The 23,653-nt window shown below is 43.6% G+C and overlaps 1 protein-coding gene across 1 annotated transcript in view; it reads left to right on the top strand.

Moving 5' to 3' along the window:
* The window catches only part of eps8a (epidermal growth factor receptor pathway substrate 8a), a 163,210-nt gene that overhangs the window by 85,842 nt on the left and 53,715 nt on the right, over nt 1-23,653 (top strand). The window contains 10 exon segments of the mRNA XM_042317247.1: nt 3,374-3,441; nt 4,286-4,378; nt 4,620-4,688; nt 7,247-7,396; nt 7,499-7,581; nt 8,736-8,869; nt 17,356-17,429; nt 19,215-19,341; nt 22,384-22,472; nt 22,586-22,660. Coding sequence (XP_042173181.1) covers nt 3,374-3,441; nt 4,286-4,378; nt 4,620-4,688; nt 7,247-7,396; nt 7,499-7,581; nt 8,736-8,869; nt 17,356-17,429; nt 19,215-19,341; nt 22,384-22,472; nt 22,586-22,660 — 962 coding nt within the window.

Below are 23,653 nucleotides of genomic sequence, written 5' to 3' on the forward strand. Positions count from 1 at the left end.
TCCCTCAGCCCATCACATCCCAACCCTCAGCTTCCCTCAGCCCATCCCATCCCAACCCTTACCTTCCCTCAGCCCATCCCATCCCAACCCTCAGCTTCCCTCAGCCCATCCCATCACAACCCTCAGCTTCCCTCAGCCCATCCCAACCCTCAGCTTCCCTCAGCCCAGCCCAACCCTCAGCTTCCCTCAGCCCATCCCATCCCAACCCCCAGCTTCCCTCAGCCCATCCCAACCCCCAGCTTCCCTCAGCCCATCCCAACCCTCAGCTTCCCTCAGCCCATCCCAACACTCAGCTTCCCTCAGCCCTCCTATCCCAACCCTCAGCTTCCCTCAGCCCATCCCAACCCTCAGCTTCCCTCAGCCCATCCCATACCAACCCTCAGCTTCCCTCAGCCCATCCCATCCCAACCCCCAGCTTCCCTCAGCCCATCCCATCCCAGCCCCCAGCTTCCCTCAGCCCATCCCATCCCAACCCTCAGCTTCCCTCAGCCCATCCCATACCAACCCTCAGCTTCCTCAGCTCAGCCCATCCCAACCCTCAGCTTCCCTCAGCCCATCCCACCCCAGCTTCCTCATACCAACCCTCAGCTTCCTCAGCCCATCCCAACCCTCAGCTTCCCTCAGCCCATCCCAACCCTCAGCTTCCCTCAGCCCATCCCATCCCAACCCTCAGCTTCCCTCAGCCCATCCCAACCCCCAGCTTCCCTCAGCCCATCCCAACCCAACCCCCAGCTTCCCTCAGCCCATCCCAACCCAACCCCCAGCTTCCCTCAGCCCATCCCAACCCAACCTTCAGCTTCCTCAGCCCATCCCAACCCTCAGCTTCCCTCAGCCCATCCCATCCCAACCCTCAGCTTCCCAGCCCATCCCAATGATAGCTTCCCTCAGCCCAGCCCATCCCAACCCAACCCCCCAGCTTCCCTCAGCCCATCCCAACCCAACCCCCAGCTTCCTCAGCCCATCCCAACCCAACCTTCAGCTTCCCTCAGCCCATCCCAACCCCCAGCTTCCCTCAGCAGACATCCTATGATAACCCCCAGCTTCCCTCAGCCCATCCCAACCCAACCTTCAACTTAGTAATCAGCCCATCCCAACCCCCCACCTCAGCCCATCCCATGACTGTAGTTCCCCTGAGGATGATCTTTCAACTGATGCTGTGATGTTTAATGATACCATAATGATAATCCCTAGATGACATGCTATGATTCCTAACATGTACCGGATGATTCCTAACATGTAGCATACTTAATGATACTGTAGTAATGGTACCATGGTAACCTAGCAGACATGCTATGATATGACTGTAGTTCTCCCTGAGGATGATACTTAATGATACTGTAGTAATGGTACCATGGTAACCTAGCAGACATGCTATGATATGACTGTAGTTCTCCCTGAGGATGATACTTAATGATACTGTAGTAATGGTACCATGGTAACCTAGCAGACATGCTATGATATGACTGTAGTTCTCCCTGAAGATGATACTTAATGATACTGTAGTAATGGTACCATGGTAACCTAGCAGACATGCTATGATATGACTGTAGTTCTCCCTGAGGATGATACTTAATGATACTGTAGTAATGGTACCATGGTAACCTAGCAGACATGCTATGATATGACTGTAGTTCTCCCTGAGGATGATACTTAATGATACTGTAGTAATGGTACCATGGTAACCTAGCAGACATGCTATGATATGACTGTAGTTCTCCCTGAGGATGATACTTAATGATACTGTAGTAATGGTACCATGGTAACCTAGCAGACATGCTATGATATGATTGTAGTTCTCCCTGAGGATGATACTTAATGATACTGTAGTAATGGTACCATGGTAACCTAGCAGACATGCTATGATATGATTGTATTTCTCCCTGAAGATGATACTTAATGATACTGTAGTAATGGTACCATGGTAACCTAGCAGACATGCTATGATATGACTGTAGTTCTCCCTGAGGATGATACTTAATGATACTGTAGTAATGGTACCATGGTAACCTAGCAGACATGCTATGATATGACTGTAGTTCTCCCTGAGGATGATACTTAATGATACTGTAGTAATGGTACCATGGTAACCTAGCAGACATGCTATGATATGATTGTAGTTCTCCCTGAAGATGATACTTAATGATACTGTAGTAATGGTACCATGGTAACCTAGCAGACATGCTATGATATGATTGTAGTTCTCCCTGAAGATGATACTTAATGATACTGTAGTAATGGTACCATGGTAACCTAGCAGACATGCTATGATATGACTGTAGTTCTCCCTGAGGATGATACTTAATGATACTGTAGTAATGGTACCATGGTAACCTAGCAGACATGCTATGATATGACTGTAGTTCTCCCTGAGGATGATACTTAATGATACTGTAGTAATGGTACCATGGTAACCTAGCAGACATGCTATGATATGACTGTAGTTCTCCCTGAGGATGATACTTAATGATACTGTAGTAATGGTACCATGGTAACCTAGCAGACATGCTATGATATGACTGTAGTTCTCCCTGAGGATGATACTTAATGATACTGTAGTAATGGTACCATGGTAACCTAGCAGACATGCTATGATATGACTGTAGTTCTCCCTGAAGATGATACTTAATGATACTGTAGTAATGGTACCATGGTAACCTAGCAGACATGCTATGATATGACTGTAGTTCTCCCTGAGGATGATACTTAATGATACTGTAGTAATGGTACCATGGTAACCTAGCAGACATGCTATGATATGACTGTAGTTCTCCCTGAGGATGATACTTAATGATACTGTAGTAATGGTACCATGGTAACCTAGCAGACATGCTATGATATGACTGTAGTTCTCCCTGAGGATGATACTTAATGATACTGTAGTAATGGTACCATGGTAACCTAGCAGACATGCTATGATATGACTGTAGTTCTCCCTGAAGATGATACTTAATGATACTGTAGTAATGGTACCATGGTAACCTAGCAGACATGCTATGATATGATTGTAGTTCTCCCTGAAGATGATACTTAATGATACTGTAGTAATGGTACCATGGTAACCTAGCAGACATGCTATGATATGACTGTAGTTCTCCCTGAGGATGATACTTAATGATACTGTAGTAACAGTACCATGGTAACCTAGCAGACATGCTATGATATGACTGTAGTTCTCCCTGAGGATGATACTTAATGATACTGTAGTAATGGTACCATGGTAACCTAGCAGACATGCTATGATATGACTGTAGTTCTCCCTGAGGATGATACTTAATGATACTGTAGTAATGGTACCATGGTAACCTAGCATATGACTGTAGTTCTATCTAGATGCTGTTTGTTTTGCTGCTGACTGTGTCTTGTCCTTCTCCAGAACAACGGAAGAACTACACCAAAAACAGCATCAACAGCATGACGAACACCTCGCAGTACCATGTTGAGGTCAGTCTACTACCGTTCATACAGCGTGACTAACACCATGTTGAGGTCAGTCTACTATCATACATACAGCGTGACTAACACCATGTTGAGGTCAGTCTACTACCATACATACAGCGTGACTAACACCATGTTGAGGTCAGTCTACTACCATACATACAGCGTGACTAACACCATGTTGAGGTCAGTCTACTATCATACATACAGCGTGACTAACACCATGTTGAGGTCAGTCTACTACCATACATACAGCGTGACTAACACCATGTTGAGGTCAGTCTACTACCATACATACAGCGTGACTAACACCATGTTGAGGTCAGTCTACTACCATACATACAGCGTGACTAACACCATGTTGAGGTCAGTCTACTACCGTACATACAGCGTGACTAACACCATGTTGAGGTCAGTCTACTACCATACATACAGCGTGACTAACACCATGTTGAGGTCAGTCTACTACCATACATACAGCGTGACTAACACCATGTTGAGGTCAGTCTACTACCGTACATACAAAGTGTGTTAGTGGTAGGGTAGAGATTTTTACTAACCTGTGTCCCAAACCCTCTCTAATCTCTCCTATCCCCCTTGCATCCCAAACCCTCTCCCATCTCTCCTATCCCCCTGTGTCCCAAACCCTCTCCCATCTCTCCTATCCCCTCTGTGTCTCAAACCCTCTCTAATCTCTCGTATCCTCCCTGCGTCCCAAACCCTCTCCCATCTCTCCTATCCTCTCTGTGTCCCAAACCCTCTCTAATCTCTCCTATCCCCCCTGCGTCCCAAACTCTCTCTAATCTCTCCTATCCTCTCCGTGTCCCAACCCTCTCCTCTCTCCTCTCAGCACCTGACCACATTTGTTCTGGACAGGAAGGAAGCCATGATCAACACTGAGGATGGAATCAGGAAGCTCCGCCTGCTGGATGCCAAGGGGAAGGTGAAGCACAGGACACATTTATACAGATCCAATGTGTTCCTATTGGTTTGATATCAGGTATCTGCTGTACAGATCCAATGTGTTCCTATTGGTTTGATATCAGGTATCTGCTGTACAGATCCAATGTGTTCCTATTGGTTTGATATCAGGTATCTGCTGTACAGATCCAATGTGTTCCTATTGGTTTGATATCAGGTATCTGCTGTACAGATCCAATGTGTTCCTATTGGTTTGATATTAGGTATGGACCCAGGACATGTTGCTGCAGGTGGAGGAGAAGACAGTCAGCCTCATTGACCCAGAGACCAAGGTGGGTGAGCAGGAATGCCGTCTGAAGAACCAGCTCTGATACACTGGACAGGGGTATCATGGGACCTACTGGCTAGACCAGGGATATCATATCAGGGAATTACTGAAAGTCATCTTGGCTAGTGGATCTCTAAAAGCCCATTTATGCCTGACCGGAAAATGTGGTTGGAGGTGGTGTATGGAAGGTGACACCGTAGTGGAGCCTCCTGAGGCGTGCAGAGGCCAAATGGCGCTCCGTACCCCATGACCGTGCCCACGTGTTGTAATGTTGACACTAGCTGGGGGGTCCTGTATAAACACAACAGCTCTGCCATGCTGAGGGAAACGGCAGGTCCTGTATAAACACAACAGCTCTGCCATGCTCAGGGAAACGGCAGGTCCTGTATAAACACAACAGCTCTGCCATGCTCAGGGAAACGGCAGGTCCTGTATAAACACAACAGCTCTGCCATGCTCAGGGAAACGCCAGATGGATCAACCTGTTACGGCTGGGGGTTCCGCTAGCGGAACGTTTCGACAACATCCGGTGATATTGCAGAGCGCAAAATAAAATAAATAAATATTAGAAATATTTAACTTTCATACATTCACAGCAATACACCAAATTAAAGCTTAACTTCTTGTTCATCTTGCCACCGTGTCAGATTTCAAAAAGGCTTTATGGCGAAAGCAAACCATGCGATTATTTGAGGACAGCACCCCATCAAACAAACACATGACAATCATATTTCCACACGCCAGGCGCTACACAAAACTCAGAAATAACGATATAATTCATGCCTTACCTTTGAAGATCTTCTTCTGTTGGCACTCCAATATGTCCCATAAACATCACAAATGGTCCTTTTGTTCGATTAATTTCGTCGTTATATCTCCAAAATGTCCATTAATTTGGCGCGTTTGATTCAGAAAAACACCGGTTCCAGCTCACCCAACATGACTACAAATAAATCTAATGTTACCTGTAATCTTGGTAATCTTGGTCTAAACATTTCAAACAACTTTCCTAATCCAACTTTAGAAATTTTAAAACGTAAATAATCGATAACATTTCAAACGGGATAAACTGTGTTCAATACCGGACGAAAACAAGGTGAAGCACGTCCCAAGTCGCGCACCAAAACATTAGAGTGCACCTGGAATGACTCCAGAATTCATTTCTCAAAGGAAAAACAACGAAATGCCTCAGAAATCTAGATTCACATAGAAAACCAATTGAAAACAGTCACCTCAAAAACAAATTCCTGGATGGTTTGCCCTTGGGGTTTCGCCTGCCAAATAAGGTTTGTTATACTCACAGACATAATTTTAACAGTTTCAGAAACCTTAGAGTGTTTTCTATCCAAATCTACCAATTATATGCATATCCTAGTTTCTGGGCCTGAGTAGCAGGCAGTTTACTTTGGGCACGCTTTTCATCTGGATGTGAAAATACCACCCCCTAGCCCGAAGAGGTTTTAATGCCTTGACTTCTACAGACAGTGGATTGACCATGCAGAGCCTTTAACAAGAACAGTTTGATCAGTGTTTTGATCAGTGGTCTGATCAGTGGTCTGATCAGTGGTTTGATCAGTGGTCTGATCAGTGTTTTGATCAGTGGTCTGATCAGTGGTTTGATCAGTGGTCTGATCAGTGGTCTGATCAGTGGTTTGATCAGTGGTTTGATCAGTGGTTTGATCAGTGGTCTAATCTGTGGTTTGATCAGTGGTTTGATCAGTGGTCTGATCATTGTTTTGATCAGCGGTTTGATCAGTGTTTTGATCAGTGGTTTGATCAGTGGTCTGATCAGTTGATTGATCAGTGGTTTGATCAGTTGATTGATCAGTGGTTTGATCAGTTGATTGATCAGTGGTTTGATCAGTGGTCTGATCAGTTGTTTGATCAGTGGTCTGATCTGTTGATTGTTGACGGATCAGTCGATTGTTCAGTGGTGTGATCAGTTGATTGATCAGTGGTCTGATCTGTTAATTGTTGATTGATCAGTGGTTTGATCAGTGGTTTGATAAGTAGTTTGATCAGTTAATTGATCAGTGGTCTGATCAGTAGTTTGATCAGTTGATTGATCAGTGGTCTGATCATTGGTCTGATCAGTTGATTGATCAGTGTTTTGATCAGTTGATTGATCAGTGGTTTGATCAGTGGTCTGATCAGTTGATTGATCAGTGGTTTGATCAGTTGATTGATCAGTGTTTTGATCGGTTGATTGATCAGTGGTTTGATCAGTGGTCTGATCAGTTGATTGATCAGTGGTTTGATCAGTGGTTTGATCAGTGGTCTGATCAGTTGATGGTGTAGAATTTTCCCCATGTGATTAGATGGGTATTAGGTGTGAACCAAAGGGTCCTATAGTCCTGGCCTTCTATAAGAGGCTGCTCTGGTTGGAGACTTTCCTCTGGGAACCTTTTTACACCAAGTTTAAACCATAAGTTCACAGTGACACCATAACTTCCTTAATGACCTGAATATTCAGAGGCTGTTTGTTAGGGCTAACCTGTTTGTTAGGGCTGGTCTCAGTACAGTTTTTAAGCTGGTTAACTGACCTGTTGGTTATTGTTTCAGAATGAGTTGGAGAACTTTCCCTTGGGGACCATCATGCACTGCCAGGCAGTGATGTCATCCTGCAACTACGACTCCATCTTGGCTCTGGTGTGTAAGGAGCCGGGCCAGGGCAAACCAGACCTGCACCTGTTCCAGTGTGACGACATCAAGGTACACACACACACACACACACACACACACACACACACACACACACACACACAGTTAGTGATGTATTCTCTCTCTCTCTGTCTGTCTGTCTGTCTCCACCAGGCCAACCTGATCCAGGCTGATATAGAGGGGGCCATGATGGATCAGAAGGGAGGCAAGGTGAAGAAGAGGCCCGAAACACTACGGTACAACGCCTCTAACTACCTGTCGTCTCTGACTGGACTCTGTACTGTAGTAGAGACTAGAAACACTAGGTTAAAACACCTCTAACTACCTGTCGTCTCTGACTGGACTCTGTACTGTAGTAGAGACTAGAAACACTAGGTTAAAACACCTCTAACTACCTGTCGTCTCTGACTGGACTCTGTACTGTAGTAGAGACTAGAAACACTAGGTTAAAACACCTCTAACTACCTGTCGTCTCTGACTGGACTCTGTACTGTAGTAGAGACCAGAAACACTAGGTTAAAACACCTCTAACTACCTGTCGTCTCTGACTGGACTCTGTACTGTAGTAGAGACTAGAAACACTAGGTTAAAACACCTCTAACTACCTGTCGTCTCTAACTGGACTCTGTACTGTTGTAGAGACTAGAAACACTAGGTTAAAACACCTCTAACTACCTGTCGTCTCTGACTGGACTCTGTACTGTAGTAGAGACTAGAAACACTAGGTTAAAACACCTCTAACTACCTGTCGTCTCTGACTGGACTCTGTACTGTAGTAGAGACTAGAAACACTAGGTTAAAACACCTCTAACTACCTGTCGTCTCACTGGACTCTGTACTGTAGTAGAGACTAGAAACACTAGGTTAAAACACCTCTAACTACCTGTCGTCTCTGACTGGACTCTGTACTGTAGTAGAGACTAGAAACACTAGGTTAAAACACCTCTAACTACCTGTCGTCTCTGACTGGACTCTGTACTGTAGTAGAGACTAGAAACACTAGGTTATTTTATAGAGCTCTGTTATAATGGGTTCTGTTACTTTATAGAGCTCTGTTATAATGGGTTCTGTTACTTTATAGGGCTCTGTTATAATGTTATAATGGGTTCTGTTACTTTATAGGGCTCTGTTATAATGGGTTCTGTTACTTTATAGGGCTCTGTTAGAATGGGTTCTGTTACTTTATAGAGCTCTGTTATAATGGGTTCTGTTACTTTATAGTGCTCTGTTAGAATGGGTTCTGTTACTTTATAGGGCTCTGTTATAATGGGTTCTGTTACTTTATATCAGTGCTGTATGTGGTTCTGTTTGTATCTGTGAATTGAATCTGGGTCTGGTCTGTATCTGATTGTCTGTCTGCCTCTTATCTCCTCTTCCCGTACTCCTATAGGATGATTCTGAAGAGTGACGGGGTCATCCCACCGCCCCCGCGGCGCCCGCCCCGAGCCCCCGCCACCCTCACCCAGGTGGACGTGAGGAGTCGTGTGGCAGCCTGGTCAGCCTGGGCGGCGGAGCAGCAGGACTGTAAGAAAACACATGTGACCGGGACTTACTGAGTCTGGAAGGTTCTGCCTTCTAATAAGCAGGATATCACTCAGCAGTCAATGATATGGCAACATCAATGGACTTGAACAACAGTTTAGTTGAGAGAGAGAGCTGTTCTAGGGGTTCAACCAGGTGATCATTGAGAGATAGAGCTATTCTAGAGGTTCAACCAGGGGATGTAGTGAGAGATAGAGCTGTTCTAGGGGTTCAACCAGGTGATAGTTGAGAGAGAGAGCTGTTCTAGGGGTTCAACCAGGTGATCATTGAGAGATAGAGCTGTTCTAGGGGTTCAACCAGGTGATAGTTGAGAGAGAGAGCTGTTCTAGGGGTTCAACCAGGTGATCATTGAGAGATAGAGCTATTCTAGAGGTTCAACCAGGGGATGTAGTGAGAGATAGAGCTGTTCTAGGGGTTCAACCAGGGATAGTTGAGAGAGAGAGCTGTTCTAGGGGTTCAACCAGGGGATAGTTGAGAGATAGAGCTGTTCTAGGGGTTCAACCAGGGGATGTAGTGAGAGATAGAGCTGTTCTAGGGGTTCAACCAGGGGATGTTGAGAGATAGAGCTGTTCTAGGGGTTCAACCAGGTGCCAGTTGAGAGATAGAGCTGTTCTAGGGGTTCAACCAGGGGATAGTTGAGAGAGAGAGCTGTTCTAGGGGTTCAACCAGGTGATAGTTGAGAGATAGAGCTGTTCTAGGGGTTCAACCAGGTGCCAGTTGAGAGATAGAGCTGTTCTAGGGGTTCAACCAGGTGCCAGTTGAGAGATAGAGCTGTTCTAGGGGTTCAACCAGGTGCCAGTTGAGAGATAGAGCTGTTCTAGGGGTTCAACCAGGTGCCAGTTGAGAGATAGAGCTGTTCTAGGGGTTCAACCAGGTGCCAGTTGAGAGAGAGAGCTGTTCTAGGGGTTCAACCAGGGGATGTAGTGAGAGAGAGAGCTGTTCTAGGGGTTCAACCAGGGGATGTAGTGAGAGATAGAGCTGTTCTAGGGGTTCAACCAGGTGCTAGTTGAGAGAGAGAGCTGTTCTAGGGGTTCAACCAGGGGATGTAGTGAGACTGAACCACTGACTGTCTCTACAAGGCTTTACATGGTGATACCTACCGGTTTCTGAGAGCTACTAGACACGTCTGATCCCCTCGGAGTACACGGAGTACAGCACAACCATTGGCTGTTTCAATATCACTTCAGTATGTTCATAGAGAATGAACAGAGCACATCTTCTGGACCCCAAATGTATTAAAACGAAAATTATAAACTTTACCTTTACAAATGTAGACCAAGAGGGCAAGCCAACCTCCGATATAATTTGGGAGGCCTCTAAGAGGGTACATTAGGGGAGAGATAATCTCATACTCAGCAAAAGTTACATCTGATTTAGAATGAAAGAAAAAGACAAATAAATCACTATCTCAACAACAATCTTTACATGGTTAAGAAGAAAATGATATTCCGGGAATTTAAGAAGGAATACGAGCTTTTTCCTTTTGAAGAGAGACAACAACTACAACAACAACAACAACATCTACTTCAACAACTACAACTAATACAACAACAACTACAACAACAACAACAACATCTACTTCAACAACTACAACTAATACAACAACTACAACTAATACAACAACAACAACTAATACAACAACTACAACTAATACAACAACTACAACTAATACAACAACAACATCTACTACAACAACAACAACATCTACTACAACAACTACAACAACACCTACAACTGATACAACAACACCTACAACAACAACAACAACTACAACAACAACAACAACTACAAAAACTACAACTAATACAACAACAACAACAACAACAACATCTACTACAACAACTACAACAACAACAACAACTACAACAACAACTACAACTAATACAACAACAACAACTACAACAACAACTACAACAACAACAACAACTACTACAACAACTACAACTAATACAACAACAACAACAACAACTACAACAACATCTACTACAACAACAACAACATCTACTACAACAACTACAACAACAACAACATCTACTACAACAACAACTACAACAACAACATCTACTTCAACAACAACAACATCTACGACAACAACTACAACATCTACTACAACAACAACAACATCTACTACAACAACAACAACAACATCTACTACAACAACAACAACAACATCTACTACAACAACAATAACAACATCTATTACAACAACTACATCTACTACAACAACTACAACTACTACAACAACAACAACTAATACAACAACAACATCTACTACAACAACAACAACATCTACGACAACAACTACAACTAATACAACAACAACATCTACTACAACAACTAATACAACAACAACAACAACATCTACGAAAACAACTACAACTAATACAACAACAACAACAACATCTACTACAACAACTACAACAACAACTACAACAACTACAACTAATACAACAACACCTACAACAACAACAACTACAACAACAACAACAACAACATCTACTACAACAACTACAACAACAACAACAACAACATCTACTACAACAACACCTACAACAACAACAACATCTACTACAACAACTACAACTAATACAACAACTACAACTAATACAACAACTACAACGACAACATCTACTACAACAACTACAACTAATACAACAACTACAACGACAACATCTACTACAACAACTACAACTAATACAACAACAACATCTACTACAACAACTACAACTAATACAACAACAACATCTACTACAACATCTACTACAACAACTACAACAACAACTACAACAACAACATCTACTACAACATCTACTACAACAACTACAACAACAACTACAACAACAACATCTACTACAACAACTACAACTAATACAACAACAACTACAACAACAACAACAACTAATACAACAACAACAACAACATCTACTACAACAACTACAACTAATACAACAACAACAACAACATCTACTACAACAACCACAACAACAACTACAACAACATCTACTACAACAACTACAACTAATACAACAACAACTACAACAACATCTACTACAACTACAACAACTACAACAACAACATCTACTACAACAACTACAACTAATACAACAACAACTACAACAACAACAACTAATACAACAACAACAACTACTACAACAACAACAACAACTAATACAACAACAACATCTACAACAACAACTAATACAACAACAACAACAACATCTACTACAACAACTACAACTAATACAACAACAACTACAACAACAACAACAACATCTACAACAACTACAACTAATACAACAACAACTACAACGACAACATCTACTACAACAACTACAACTAATACAACAACAACAACAACAACTAATACAACAACAACATCTACTACAACAACAACAACTAATACAACAACAACATCTACTACAACAACTACAACTAATACACAACAACAACACCAACATCTACTACAACAACTACAACTAATACAACAACAACAACAACATCTACTACAACAACTACAACAACAACTACATCTACTACAACAACTACAACTAATACAACAACAACTACAACAACATCTACTACAACAACAACTACAACTACAACAACTACAACAACAACATCTACTACAACAACTACAACTAATACAACAACAACTACAACAACAACAACTAATACAACAACAACAACTACTACAACAACTACTACAACAACAACAACAACTAATACAACAACAACATCTACAACAACAACAACAACAACAACAACATCTACTACAACAACAACTACAACAACAACAACATCTACTACAACAACAACATCTACTACAACAACAACAACAACATCTACTACAACAACAACAACTACTACAACAACAACAACAACATCTACTACAACATCTACAACAACAACATCTACTACAACAACATCTACTACAACAACTACAACTAATACAACAACAACTACAACATCTACTACAACAACTACAACAACAACTACAACAACTACAACTAATACAACAACACCTACAACAACAACAACAACTACAACAACAACAACAACATCTACTACAACAACTACAACAACAACAACAACAACATCTACTACAACAACAACATCTACTACAACAACAACAACAACATCTACTACAACAACAACAACAACAACATCTACTACAACAACAACAACTACAACAACAACAACAACATCTACTACAACAACATCTACTACAACAACTACAACTAATACAACAACACCTACAACAAAAACATCTACTTCAACAACTACAACAACAACAACAACAACAACATCTACTACAACAACAACAACAACAACATCTACAACAACTACATCTACTACAACAACAACACCTACAACAACAACAACATCTACTACAACAACACCTACAACAACATCTACTACAACAACTACAACTAATACAACAACTACAACTAATACAACAACTACAACGACAACATCTACTACAACAACTACAACTAATACAACAACTACAACGACAACATCTACTACAACAACTACAACTAATACAACAACTACAACAACACCATCTACTACAACAACTACAACTAATACAACAACAACTAATACAACAACAACATCTACTACAACATCTACTACAACAACTACAACAACAACTACAACAACAACATCTACTACAACATCTACTACAACAACTACAACAACAACTACAACAACAACATCTACTACAACAACTACAACTAATACAACAACAACTACAACAACAACAACAACTAATACAACAACAACAACAACATCTACTACAACAACTACAACTAATACAACAACAACAACAACATCTACTACAACAACCACAACAACAACTACAACAACAACATCTACTACAACAACTACAACTAATACAACAACAACTACAACAACATCTACTACAACTACAACAACAACATCTACTACAACAACTACAACTAATACAACAACAACTACAACAACAACAACTAATACAACAACAACAACTACTACAACAACAACAACAACTAATACAACAACAACATCTACAACAACAACAACAACTAATACAACAACAACAACAACATCTACTACAACAACTACAACTAATACAACAACTACAACAACAACAACAACATCTACAACAACTACAACTAATACAACAACAACTACAACGACAACATCTACTACAACAACTACAACTAATACAACAACAACAACAACAACTACTACTACTACAACAACAACAACTAATACAACAACAACATCTACTACAACAACAACAACTAATACAACAACAACATCTACTACAACAACTACAACTAATACAACAACAACAACACCAACATCTACTACAACAACTACAACTAATACAACAACAACTACAACAACAACAACAACTAATACAACAACAACAACAACATCTACTACAACAACTACAACTACAACAACAACATCTACTACAACAACTACAACTAATACAACAACAACTACAACAACATCTACTACAACAACAACTACAACAACTACAACAACAACATCTACTACAACAACTACAACTAATACAACAACAACTACAACAACAACAACTAATACAACAACAACAACTACAACAACTAATACAACAACAACATCTACAACAACAACAACAACTAATACAACAACAACAACAACATCTACTACAACAACTACAACTAATACAACAACAACAACAACATCTACAACAACTACAACTAATACAACAACAACTACAACGACAACATCTACTACAACAACTACAACTAATACAACAACAACAACAACAACTAATACAACAACAACATCTACTACAACAACAACAACTAATACAACAACAACATCTACTACAACAACTACAACTAATACAACAACAACAACAACAACAACATCTACTACAACAACTACAACTAATACAACAACAACAACAACATCTACTACAACTACAACTAATACAACAACAACAACATCTACTACTACAACTACAACAACAACTACAACAACAACAACAACATCTACTACAACAACTACAACAACACCTACAACAACAACAACAACATCTACTACAACAACTACAACTAATACAACAACACCTACAACAACAACAACTACAACTAATACAACAACAACTACAACAACTAAACTCAAACAGCTTACAGTACTACTTAATGACACATAATTGTTACTGAAGGCCTTAATAGAACTGAAACACACTGAATGACTCCGGTCCTTTATACCTGATACAGAACTGAAACACACTGAATGACTCCGGTCCTTTATACCCGATACAGAACTGAAACACACTGAATGACTCCGGTCCTTTATACCTGATACAGAACTGAAACACACTGAATGACTCCGGTCCTATATACCTGATACAGAACTGAAACACATCAAAGAAATTGCACTATGTCCAACTCTGGGCCTGGTATTGGGGAAATGGGCCAAAAAAAGGGGGACAGAGCAGCTAACCTCCACAGAGGCTGACTGCTCTGCCCCCCTTAAGGACAGTGGAACTGTGGACCTTGAGGCCTAAAGGCCCTAACTCTCTATCTGGGAACAGGCCTCTCTCTGGGCATGAGAGGACAAATACAGGCCTAAAGGCCCTAACTCACCACCCGGGTAACACCCCTCTATTTCCGGCCATGAGAGTAGAGCTTACGTCAGCAGAGCAGAGTAGAGCAACGTCAGCACAAAAACTGTTCGCCCGGAGCTTCATGAAATGGGTTTCCATGGCCAAGAAACTGCACACAAGCCTAAGATCACCATGCGCAATGCCAAGCGTCGACTGGAGTGGTGTACAGCTCGCCTCCATTGGACTCTGGGGCAGTTAAACCACGTTCTCTGGAGTGGTGTAAAGCTCGCCGCCATTGGACTGGGGCAGTTGAACCATGTTCTCTGGAGTGATGAAACACCATATGGCAGTCCGACGGACAAATCTGAGTTTGGAAGAACTTGACTGGCCTGCACAGAGCCCTGACCTCAACCCCATCGCACACTTTTGCGATGAATTGGAACACCGTCTGCGAGCCAGGCCTAATCGCCCACTTAGCCAGAGGCCTAATCGCCCACTTAGCCAGAGGCCTAATCGCCCACTTAGCCAGAGGCCTAATCGCCCACTTAGCCAGAGGCCTAATCGCCCACTTAGCCAGAGGCCTAATCGCCCACTTAGCCAGAGACCTAATCGCCCACTTAGCCAGAGGCCTAATCGCCCACTTAGCCAGAGGCCTAATCGCCCACTTAGCCAGAGGCCTAATCGCCCACTTAGCCAGAGGCCTAATCGCCCACTTAGCCAGAGGCCTAATCGCCCACTTAGCCAGAGGCCTAATCGCCCACTTAGCCAGAGGCCTAATCGCCCACTGAGCCAGAGGCCTAATCGCCCACTGAGCCAGAGGCCTAATCGCCCACTGAGCCAGAGGCCTAATCGCCCACTTAGCCAGAGGCCTAATCGCCCACTTAGCCAGAGGCCTAATCGCCCACTTAGCCAGAGGCCTAATCGCCCACTTAGCCAGAGGCCTAATCGCCCACTTAGCCAGAGGCCTAATCGCCCACTTAGCCAGAGGCCTAATCGCCCACTTAGCCAGAGGCCTAACCGCCCACTTAGCCAGAGGCCTAACCGCCCACTTAGCCAGAGGCCTAATCGCCCACTTAGCCAGAGGCCTAACCGCCCACTTAGCCAGAGGCCTAACCGCCCACTTAGCCAGAGGCCTAATCGCCCACTTAGCCAGAGGCCTAATCGCCCACTTAGCCAGAGGCCTAATCGCCCACTTAGCCAGAGACCTAATCGCCCACTTAGCCAGAGGCCTAATCGCCCACTTAGCCAGAGGCCTAACCGCCCACTTAGCCAGAGGCCTAACCGCCCACTTAGCCAGAGGCCTAATCGCCCACTTAGCCAGAGGCCTAATCGCCCAATCTCACTAATGCTCTTCTAGCTAATATTTACTTACTTACTTTTAAAAAATTCTGCATTGTTGGTTAAGAGCCTGTAAGTTTCATGGTCAAGTCTACATACCTGTTGTATTCTGTATTGTTGGTTAAGAGCCTGTAAGTTTCATGGTCAAGTCTACATACCTGTTGTATTCGGCGCATGTGACAAATAACATTTAATTTGAGAATAAGTTCATTGGGAAGATCACTGTTCTAATTCCCTTCTCTTTCCCCTCCTCCTCCCCCTCCTCCCTCTCTTCCCCCTCCTCCCTCTCTTCCCCCTCCCCTCTCCTCCCCCTCCTCCCTCTCTTCCCCCTCCTCCCTCTCTTCCCCTCCCCCTCTTCCCTCTCCTCCCCCTCTTCTCTCTCCTCCCCTCCCCCCTCCTCCCTCTCCCCCCTCCTCCCTCTCCTCCCCCTCTTCATCCTCTTCCCTCTCCTCCCCCCTCCTCCCTCTCTTCCCCCTCCTCCCCCTCTTCCCTCTCCTCCCCCTCCTCCTCCTCCTCCCTCTCCACCTGTTTCTATCAGATGATAAACAGCCTCAGTATTCTGACCAGAATGAACCTTCGGAGATGATGGCTACCAGAGTGGATCGAGACGTGGTGAGTGTTTCCCACTGTCTGTCCGTCCAGATACCACATACTGATACCGTCTGTCTGTCAGTCTGTCTACCTCGCTCTCTGTGAGTCCGTCAGCAGAGTGTCGGCAGAGTGTCGGCAGAGTGTCGGCAGAGTGTCGGCAGAGTGTCGGCAGAGTCAGTAGTGTCAGTGTGCGTCCAGGAATGTGTGTTTAATAGATCTAGTATCGTTGGAGGAAAGAAACTATCCGTTTGTTTCTTCAATACTGCAGACTGATGAGTAGTTTCACCTAGAGGCTGATCTGGAGTCAGGTCTTCAGTCGTTTGTTTGGTTCTTCAATACTGCAGACTGGTGGTTAGTTTCACCTACAGGCTGATCTGGAATCAGGTCTCAGGTGATGATGAGATGCCATGTTCAGATGAGTGGAAACTAGCATGAATGACAGTTTCAGACATATATAGGTGCTTCTAATACTAACCAATAGAACACGGCTGTAGTAACAACAAGGATACACCACTATTAGGAGCTGTAGATCAGTAGTCTGTTCTGTAGTAACAACAAGGATACACCACTATTAGGAGTCTTGGATCAGTAGTCTGTTCTGTAGTAACAACAAGGATACACCACTATTAGGAGTATTGGATCAGTAGTCTGTTCTGTAGTAACAACAAGGATACTCCACTATTAGGAGCTGTAGATCAGTAGTCTGTTCTGTAGTAACAACAAGGATACTCCACTATTAGGAGCTGTAGATCAGTAGTCTGTTCTGTAGTAACAACAAGGATACACCACTATTAGGAGCTGTAAATCAGTATTCTGTTCTGTAGTAACAACAAGGATACACCACTGTTAGGAGCTGTAGATCAGTAGTCTGTTCTGTAGTAACAACAAGGATACACCACTATTAGGAGCTGTGGATCAGTAGTCTGTTCTGTAGTAACAACAAGGATACACCACTATTAGGAGTCTTGGATCAGTAGTCTGTTCGGTAGTAACAACAAGGATACACCACTATTAGGAGTCTTGGATCAGTAGTCTGTTCTGTAGTAACAACAAGGATACACCACTATTAGGAGCTGTAGATCAGTAGTCTGTTCTGTAGTAACAACAAGGATACACCACTATTAGGAGCTGTAGTTCAGTAGTCTGTTCTGTAGTAACAACAAGGATACACCACTATTAGGAGCTGTAGATCAGTAGTCTGTTCTGTAGTAACAACAAGGATACACCACTATTAGGAGCTGTAGATCAGTAGTCTGTTCTGAGTAACAACAAGGATACACCACTATTAGGAGCTGTAGATCAGTAGTCTGTTCTGTAGTAACAACAAGGATACACCAGTATTAGGAGCTGTAGATCAGTAGTCTGTTCTGTAGTAACAACAAGGATACACCATTATTAGGAGTCTTGGATCAGTAGTCTGTTCTGTAGTAACAACAAGGATACACCACTATTAGGAGCCTTGGATCAGTAGTCTCTTCTGTAGTTAATCATTACAGATTTAAAGTAAATGCAACATGTGATACAGTATGAGGCACTACCCTCCTCTTCCACGCTATTCTATTTCGCCAAGCTTGGAAAATACACGGAGAAGAGATAAACAGGGACTGCTGTTGTAAAGGAAAGTCCTAGTGTTTTACACTGATTGACTATAGCAGCATCTCCAGCAACAACAACACAGTTCATGTTGAGCCTGGCAGCGACTGTCAATCTACACCTACATTACATTACATGACTTCATTTAGTGATTAACAAAGGAAGTCTGTCTGTGGTTGTGTGTCTTTTAAACACTACTGTCTTCTCTTGCAGCAAATCCTGAACCACATTCTGGACCACATCGAGTTCTTCGTGACCAAACTGCAGAAAGCGGCTGAGGCCTTCAACGAGCTCTCTAAGAGGAAGAAATCTAAAAAGAACAAGAAGAAGGGACCCGGAGGTGGGTGTTGTAGTTCTTTAGATCTAGTTTGTAGTCCTTCTGGCCTGGTCCTGATCTACATTCTACTGTAAATCAAATCAAATCAAATTTTATTTGTCACATACACATGGTTAGCAGATGTTAATGCGAGTGTAGCGAAATGCTTGTGCTTCTAGTTCCGACAATGCAGTAATAACGAGCAAGTAATCTAACTAACAATTCCAAAAAAAACTACTGTCATACACAGTGTAAGGGGATAAAGTATATGTACATAAGGATATATGAATGAGTGATGGTGCAGAGCAGCATAGGCAAGATACAGTAGATGATATCGAGTACAGTATATACATATGAGATAAGTATGCAAACCAAGTGGCATAGTTAAAGTGGCTAGTGATACATGTATTACATAAGGATGCAGTCGATGATATAGAGTACAGTATCAACGTATGCATATGAGATGAACAATGTAGGGTAAGTAACATTATATAAGGTAGCATTGTTTAAAGTGGCTAGTGATATATTTACATCATTTCCCATCAATTCCCATGATTAAAGTGGCTGGAGTAGAGTCAGTGTCATTGACAGTGTGTTGGCAGTAGCCACTCAATGTTAGTGGTGGCTGTTTAACAGTCTGATGGCCTTGAGATAGAAGCTGTTTTTCAGTCTCTCGGTCCCAGCTTTGATGCACCTGTACTGACCTCGCCTTCTGGATGGCAGCGGGGTGAACAGGCAGTGGCTCGGGTGGTTGATGTCCTTGATGATCTTTATGGCCTTCCTGTAGCATCGGGTGGTGTAGGTGTCCTGGAGGGCAGGTAGTTTGCCCCCGGTGATGCGTTGTGCAGACCTCACTACCCTCTGGAGAGCCTTACGGTTGAGGGCGGTGCAGTTGCCATACCAGGCGGTGATACAGCCCGCCAGGATGCTCTCGATTGTGCATCTGTAGAAGTTTGTGAGTGCTTTTGGTGACAAGCCGAATTTCTTCAGCCTCCTGAGGTTGAAGAGGTGCTGCTGCGCCTTCCTCACGATGCTGTCTGTGTGAGTGGACCAATTCAGTTTGTCTGTGATGTGTATGCCGAGGAACTTAAAACTTGCTACCCTCTCCACTACTGTTCCATCGATGTGGATGGGGGGTGTTCCCTCTGCTGTTTCCTGAAGTCCACAATCATCTCCTTAGTTTTGTTGACGTTGAGTGTGAGGTTATTTTCCTGACACCACACTCCGAGGGCCCTCACCTCCTCCCTGTAGGCCGTCTCGTCGTTGTTGGTAATCAAGCCTACCACTGTTGTGTCGTCCGCAAACTTGATGATTGAGTTGGAGGCGTGCATGGCCACGCAGTCGTGGGTGAACAGGGAGTACAGGAGAGGGCTCAGAACGCACCCTTGTGGGGCCCCAGTGTTGAGGATCAGCGGGGAGGAGATGTTGTTGCCTACCCTCACCACCTGGGGCGGCCCGTCAGGAAGTCCAGTACCCAGTTGCACAGGGCGGGGTCGAGACCCAGGGTCTCGAGCTTGATGACGAGCTTGGAGGGTACTATGGTGTTGAATGCCGAGCTGTAGTCGATGAACAGCATTCTCACATAGGTATTCCTCTTGTCCAGATGGGTTAGGGCAGTGTGCAGTGTGGTTGAGATTGCATCGTCTGTGGACCTATTTGGGCGGTAAGCAAATTGGAGTGGGTCAAGGGTGTCAGGTAGGGTGGAGGTGATATGGTCCTTGACTAGTCTCTCAAAGCACTTCATGATGACGGATGTGAGTGCTACGGGGCGGTAGTCGTTTAGCTCAGTTACCTTAGCTTTCTTGGGAACAGGAACAATGGTGGCCCTCTTGAAGCATGTGGGAACAGCAGACTGGTATAGGGATTGATTGAATATGTCCGTAAACACACCGGCCAGCTGGTCTGCGCATGCTCTGAGGGCGCGGCTGGGGATGCCGTCTGGGCCTGCAGCCTTGCGAGGGTTAACACGTTTAAATGTCTTACTCACTTCGGCTGCAGTGAAGGAGAGACCGCATGTTTCCGTTGCAGGCCGTGTCAGTGGCACTGTATTGTCCTCAAAGCGGGCAAAAAAGTTATTTAGTCTGCCTGGGAGCAAGACATCCTGGTCCGTGACTGGGCTGGGTTTCTTCCTGTAGTCCGTGATTGACTGTAGACCCTGCCACATACCTCTTGTGTCTGAGCCGTTGAATTGAGATTCTACTTTGTCTCTGTACTGGCGCTTAGCTTGTTTGATAGCCTTGCGGAGGGAATAGCTGCACTGTTTGTATTCAGTCATGTTACCAGACACCTTGCCCTGATTAAAAGCAGTGGTTCGTGCCTTCAGTTTCACACGAATGCTGCCATCAATCCACGGTTTCTGGTTAGGGAATGTTTTAATCGTTGCTATGGGAACGACATCTTCAACGCACGTTCTAATGAACTCGCACACCGTATCAGCGTATTCGTCAATGTTGTTGTCTGACGCAATACGAAACATCTCCCAGTCCACGTGATGGAAGCAGTCTTGGAGTGTGGAGTCAGCTTGGTCGGACCAGCGTTGGACAGACCTCAGCGTGGGAGCTTCTTGTTTTAGTTTCTGTCTGTAGGCAGGGATCAACAAAATGTTACTGTTGGGTGGTGTAGTTCTTTAGATCTAGGTTGTAGTTCTTCTGGCCTGGTCCTGATCTTCCTTCTTCTGTCCATGACCTCGTTACTGTTGGGTGGTGTAGTTCTTTAGATCTAGTTTGTAGTCCTTCTGGCCTGGTCCTGATCTTCATTCTACTGTACATGACCTCGTTACTGTTGGGTGGTGTAGTTCTTTAGATCTAGTTTGTAGTCCTTCTGGCCTGGTCCTGATCTTCATTCTACTCTCCATGACTTCGTTACTGTTTCCCATTTACATCAAAACAGGAAACAATTAGGAAAACAATTGATGTTGCTTGACTAGTGACTAGTGACTGTCCTACTGTAATACTGTATGTACTAGACTAGTGACTAGTGCCTATCCTACTGTAATACTGTATTTACTAGACTAGGGACTATCCTACTGTAATACTGTGTTACCTTATGTCTCTCTCTGTCCACCAGAGGGAGTGCTAACACTGCGAGCCAAGCCTCCCACTCAGGAGGAGTTTGTTGACTGTTTCCAGAAGTTCAAACATGCCTTCAACCTGCTGGTAAGACACCAAAGATGAATTATGCTATTTAATATGTACTTTAACTGTAAAAAAAACATCTAACATTCTTTTACATTTGTATATTTCTTTCTTTCCCTGTCTCTCTCCTCCAGGGGAAGTTGAAGTCCCACATCCAGAACCCCAGCGCTGATGATCTGGTCCACTTCCTGTTCACACCACTCAGGATGGTGAGAGACAGACTGCTCTACTCTGTTATTCATGGTTAAGCCAGATTCCACTCCACCCCGTCCCCACAACCTTCCAGGTGATCCAGACCTCTGGAGGGTCAGAGCTGGCTAAGAGCCTAGGGGTTAGTGGTGAGGGTTAGGGTAATGGTTTAAGAGCCTAGTAGTTAGTGGTGAGGGTTAGGGTAATGGTTTAAGAGCCTAGTAGTTAGTGGTGAGGGTTAGGGTAATGGTTTAAGAGCCTAGTAGTTAGTGGTGAGGGTTAGGGTAATGGTTTAAGAGCCTAGTCGTTAGTGGTGAGGGTTAGGGTAATGGTTTAAGAGCCTAGTAGTTAGTGGTGAGGGTTAGGGTAATGGTTTAAGAGCCTAGGAGTTAGTGGTGAGGGTAAGGGTAATGGTTTAAGAGCCTAGTAGTTAGTGGTGAGGGTTAGGGTAATGGTTTAAGAACCTAGGAGTTAGTGGTGAGGGTTAGGGTAATGGTTGGTTTAAGAGTCATTAGTGGTTAGGGTAATGACATAAGAGCCTAGTAGTTAGTGGTGAGGGTTAGGGTAATGGTTTAAGAGCCTAGGAGTTAGTGGTGAGGGTTAGGGTAATGGTTTAAGAGCCTAGTAGTTAGTGGTGAGGGTTAGGGTAATGGTTTAAGAGCCTAGGAGTTAGTGGTGAGGGTAAGGGTAATGGTTTAAGAGCCTAGTAGTTAGTGGTGAGGGTTAGGGTAATGGTTTAAGAGCCTAGGAGTTAGTAGTGAGGGTTAGGGTAATGGTTGGTTTAAGAGTCATTAGTGGTGAGGGTTAGGGTAATGATATAAGAGCCTAGTAGTTAGTGGTGAGGGTTAGAGTAATTGTTTAAGAGCCTAGTGGTGAGGGTTTGGGTAATGGTTTACGAGCCTAGTAGTTAGTGGTGAGGATAATGGTTTAAACTCTTCTCCAGGTGATCCAGACCTCTGGAGGGACAGACCTGGCTAAGAGCCTAGTAGTTAGTGGTGAGGGTTAGGGTAATG

This window comes from Oncorhynchus tshawytscha, unplaced genomic scaffold (genome assembly GCF_018296145.1).
Source record: "Oncorhynchus tshawytscha isolate Ot180627B unplaced genomic scaffold, Otsh_v2.0 Un_contig_1152_pilon_pilon, whole genome shotgun sequence".
In the NCBI taxonomy this organism is placed as follows: Eukaryota; Metazoa; Chordata; class Actinopteri; order Salmoniformes; family Salmonidae; genus Oncorhynchus; species Oncorhynchus tshawytscha.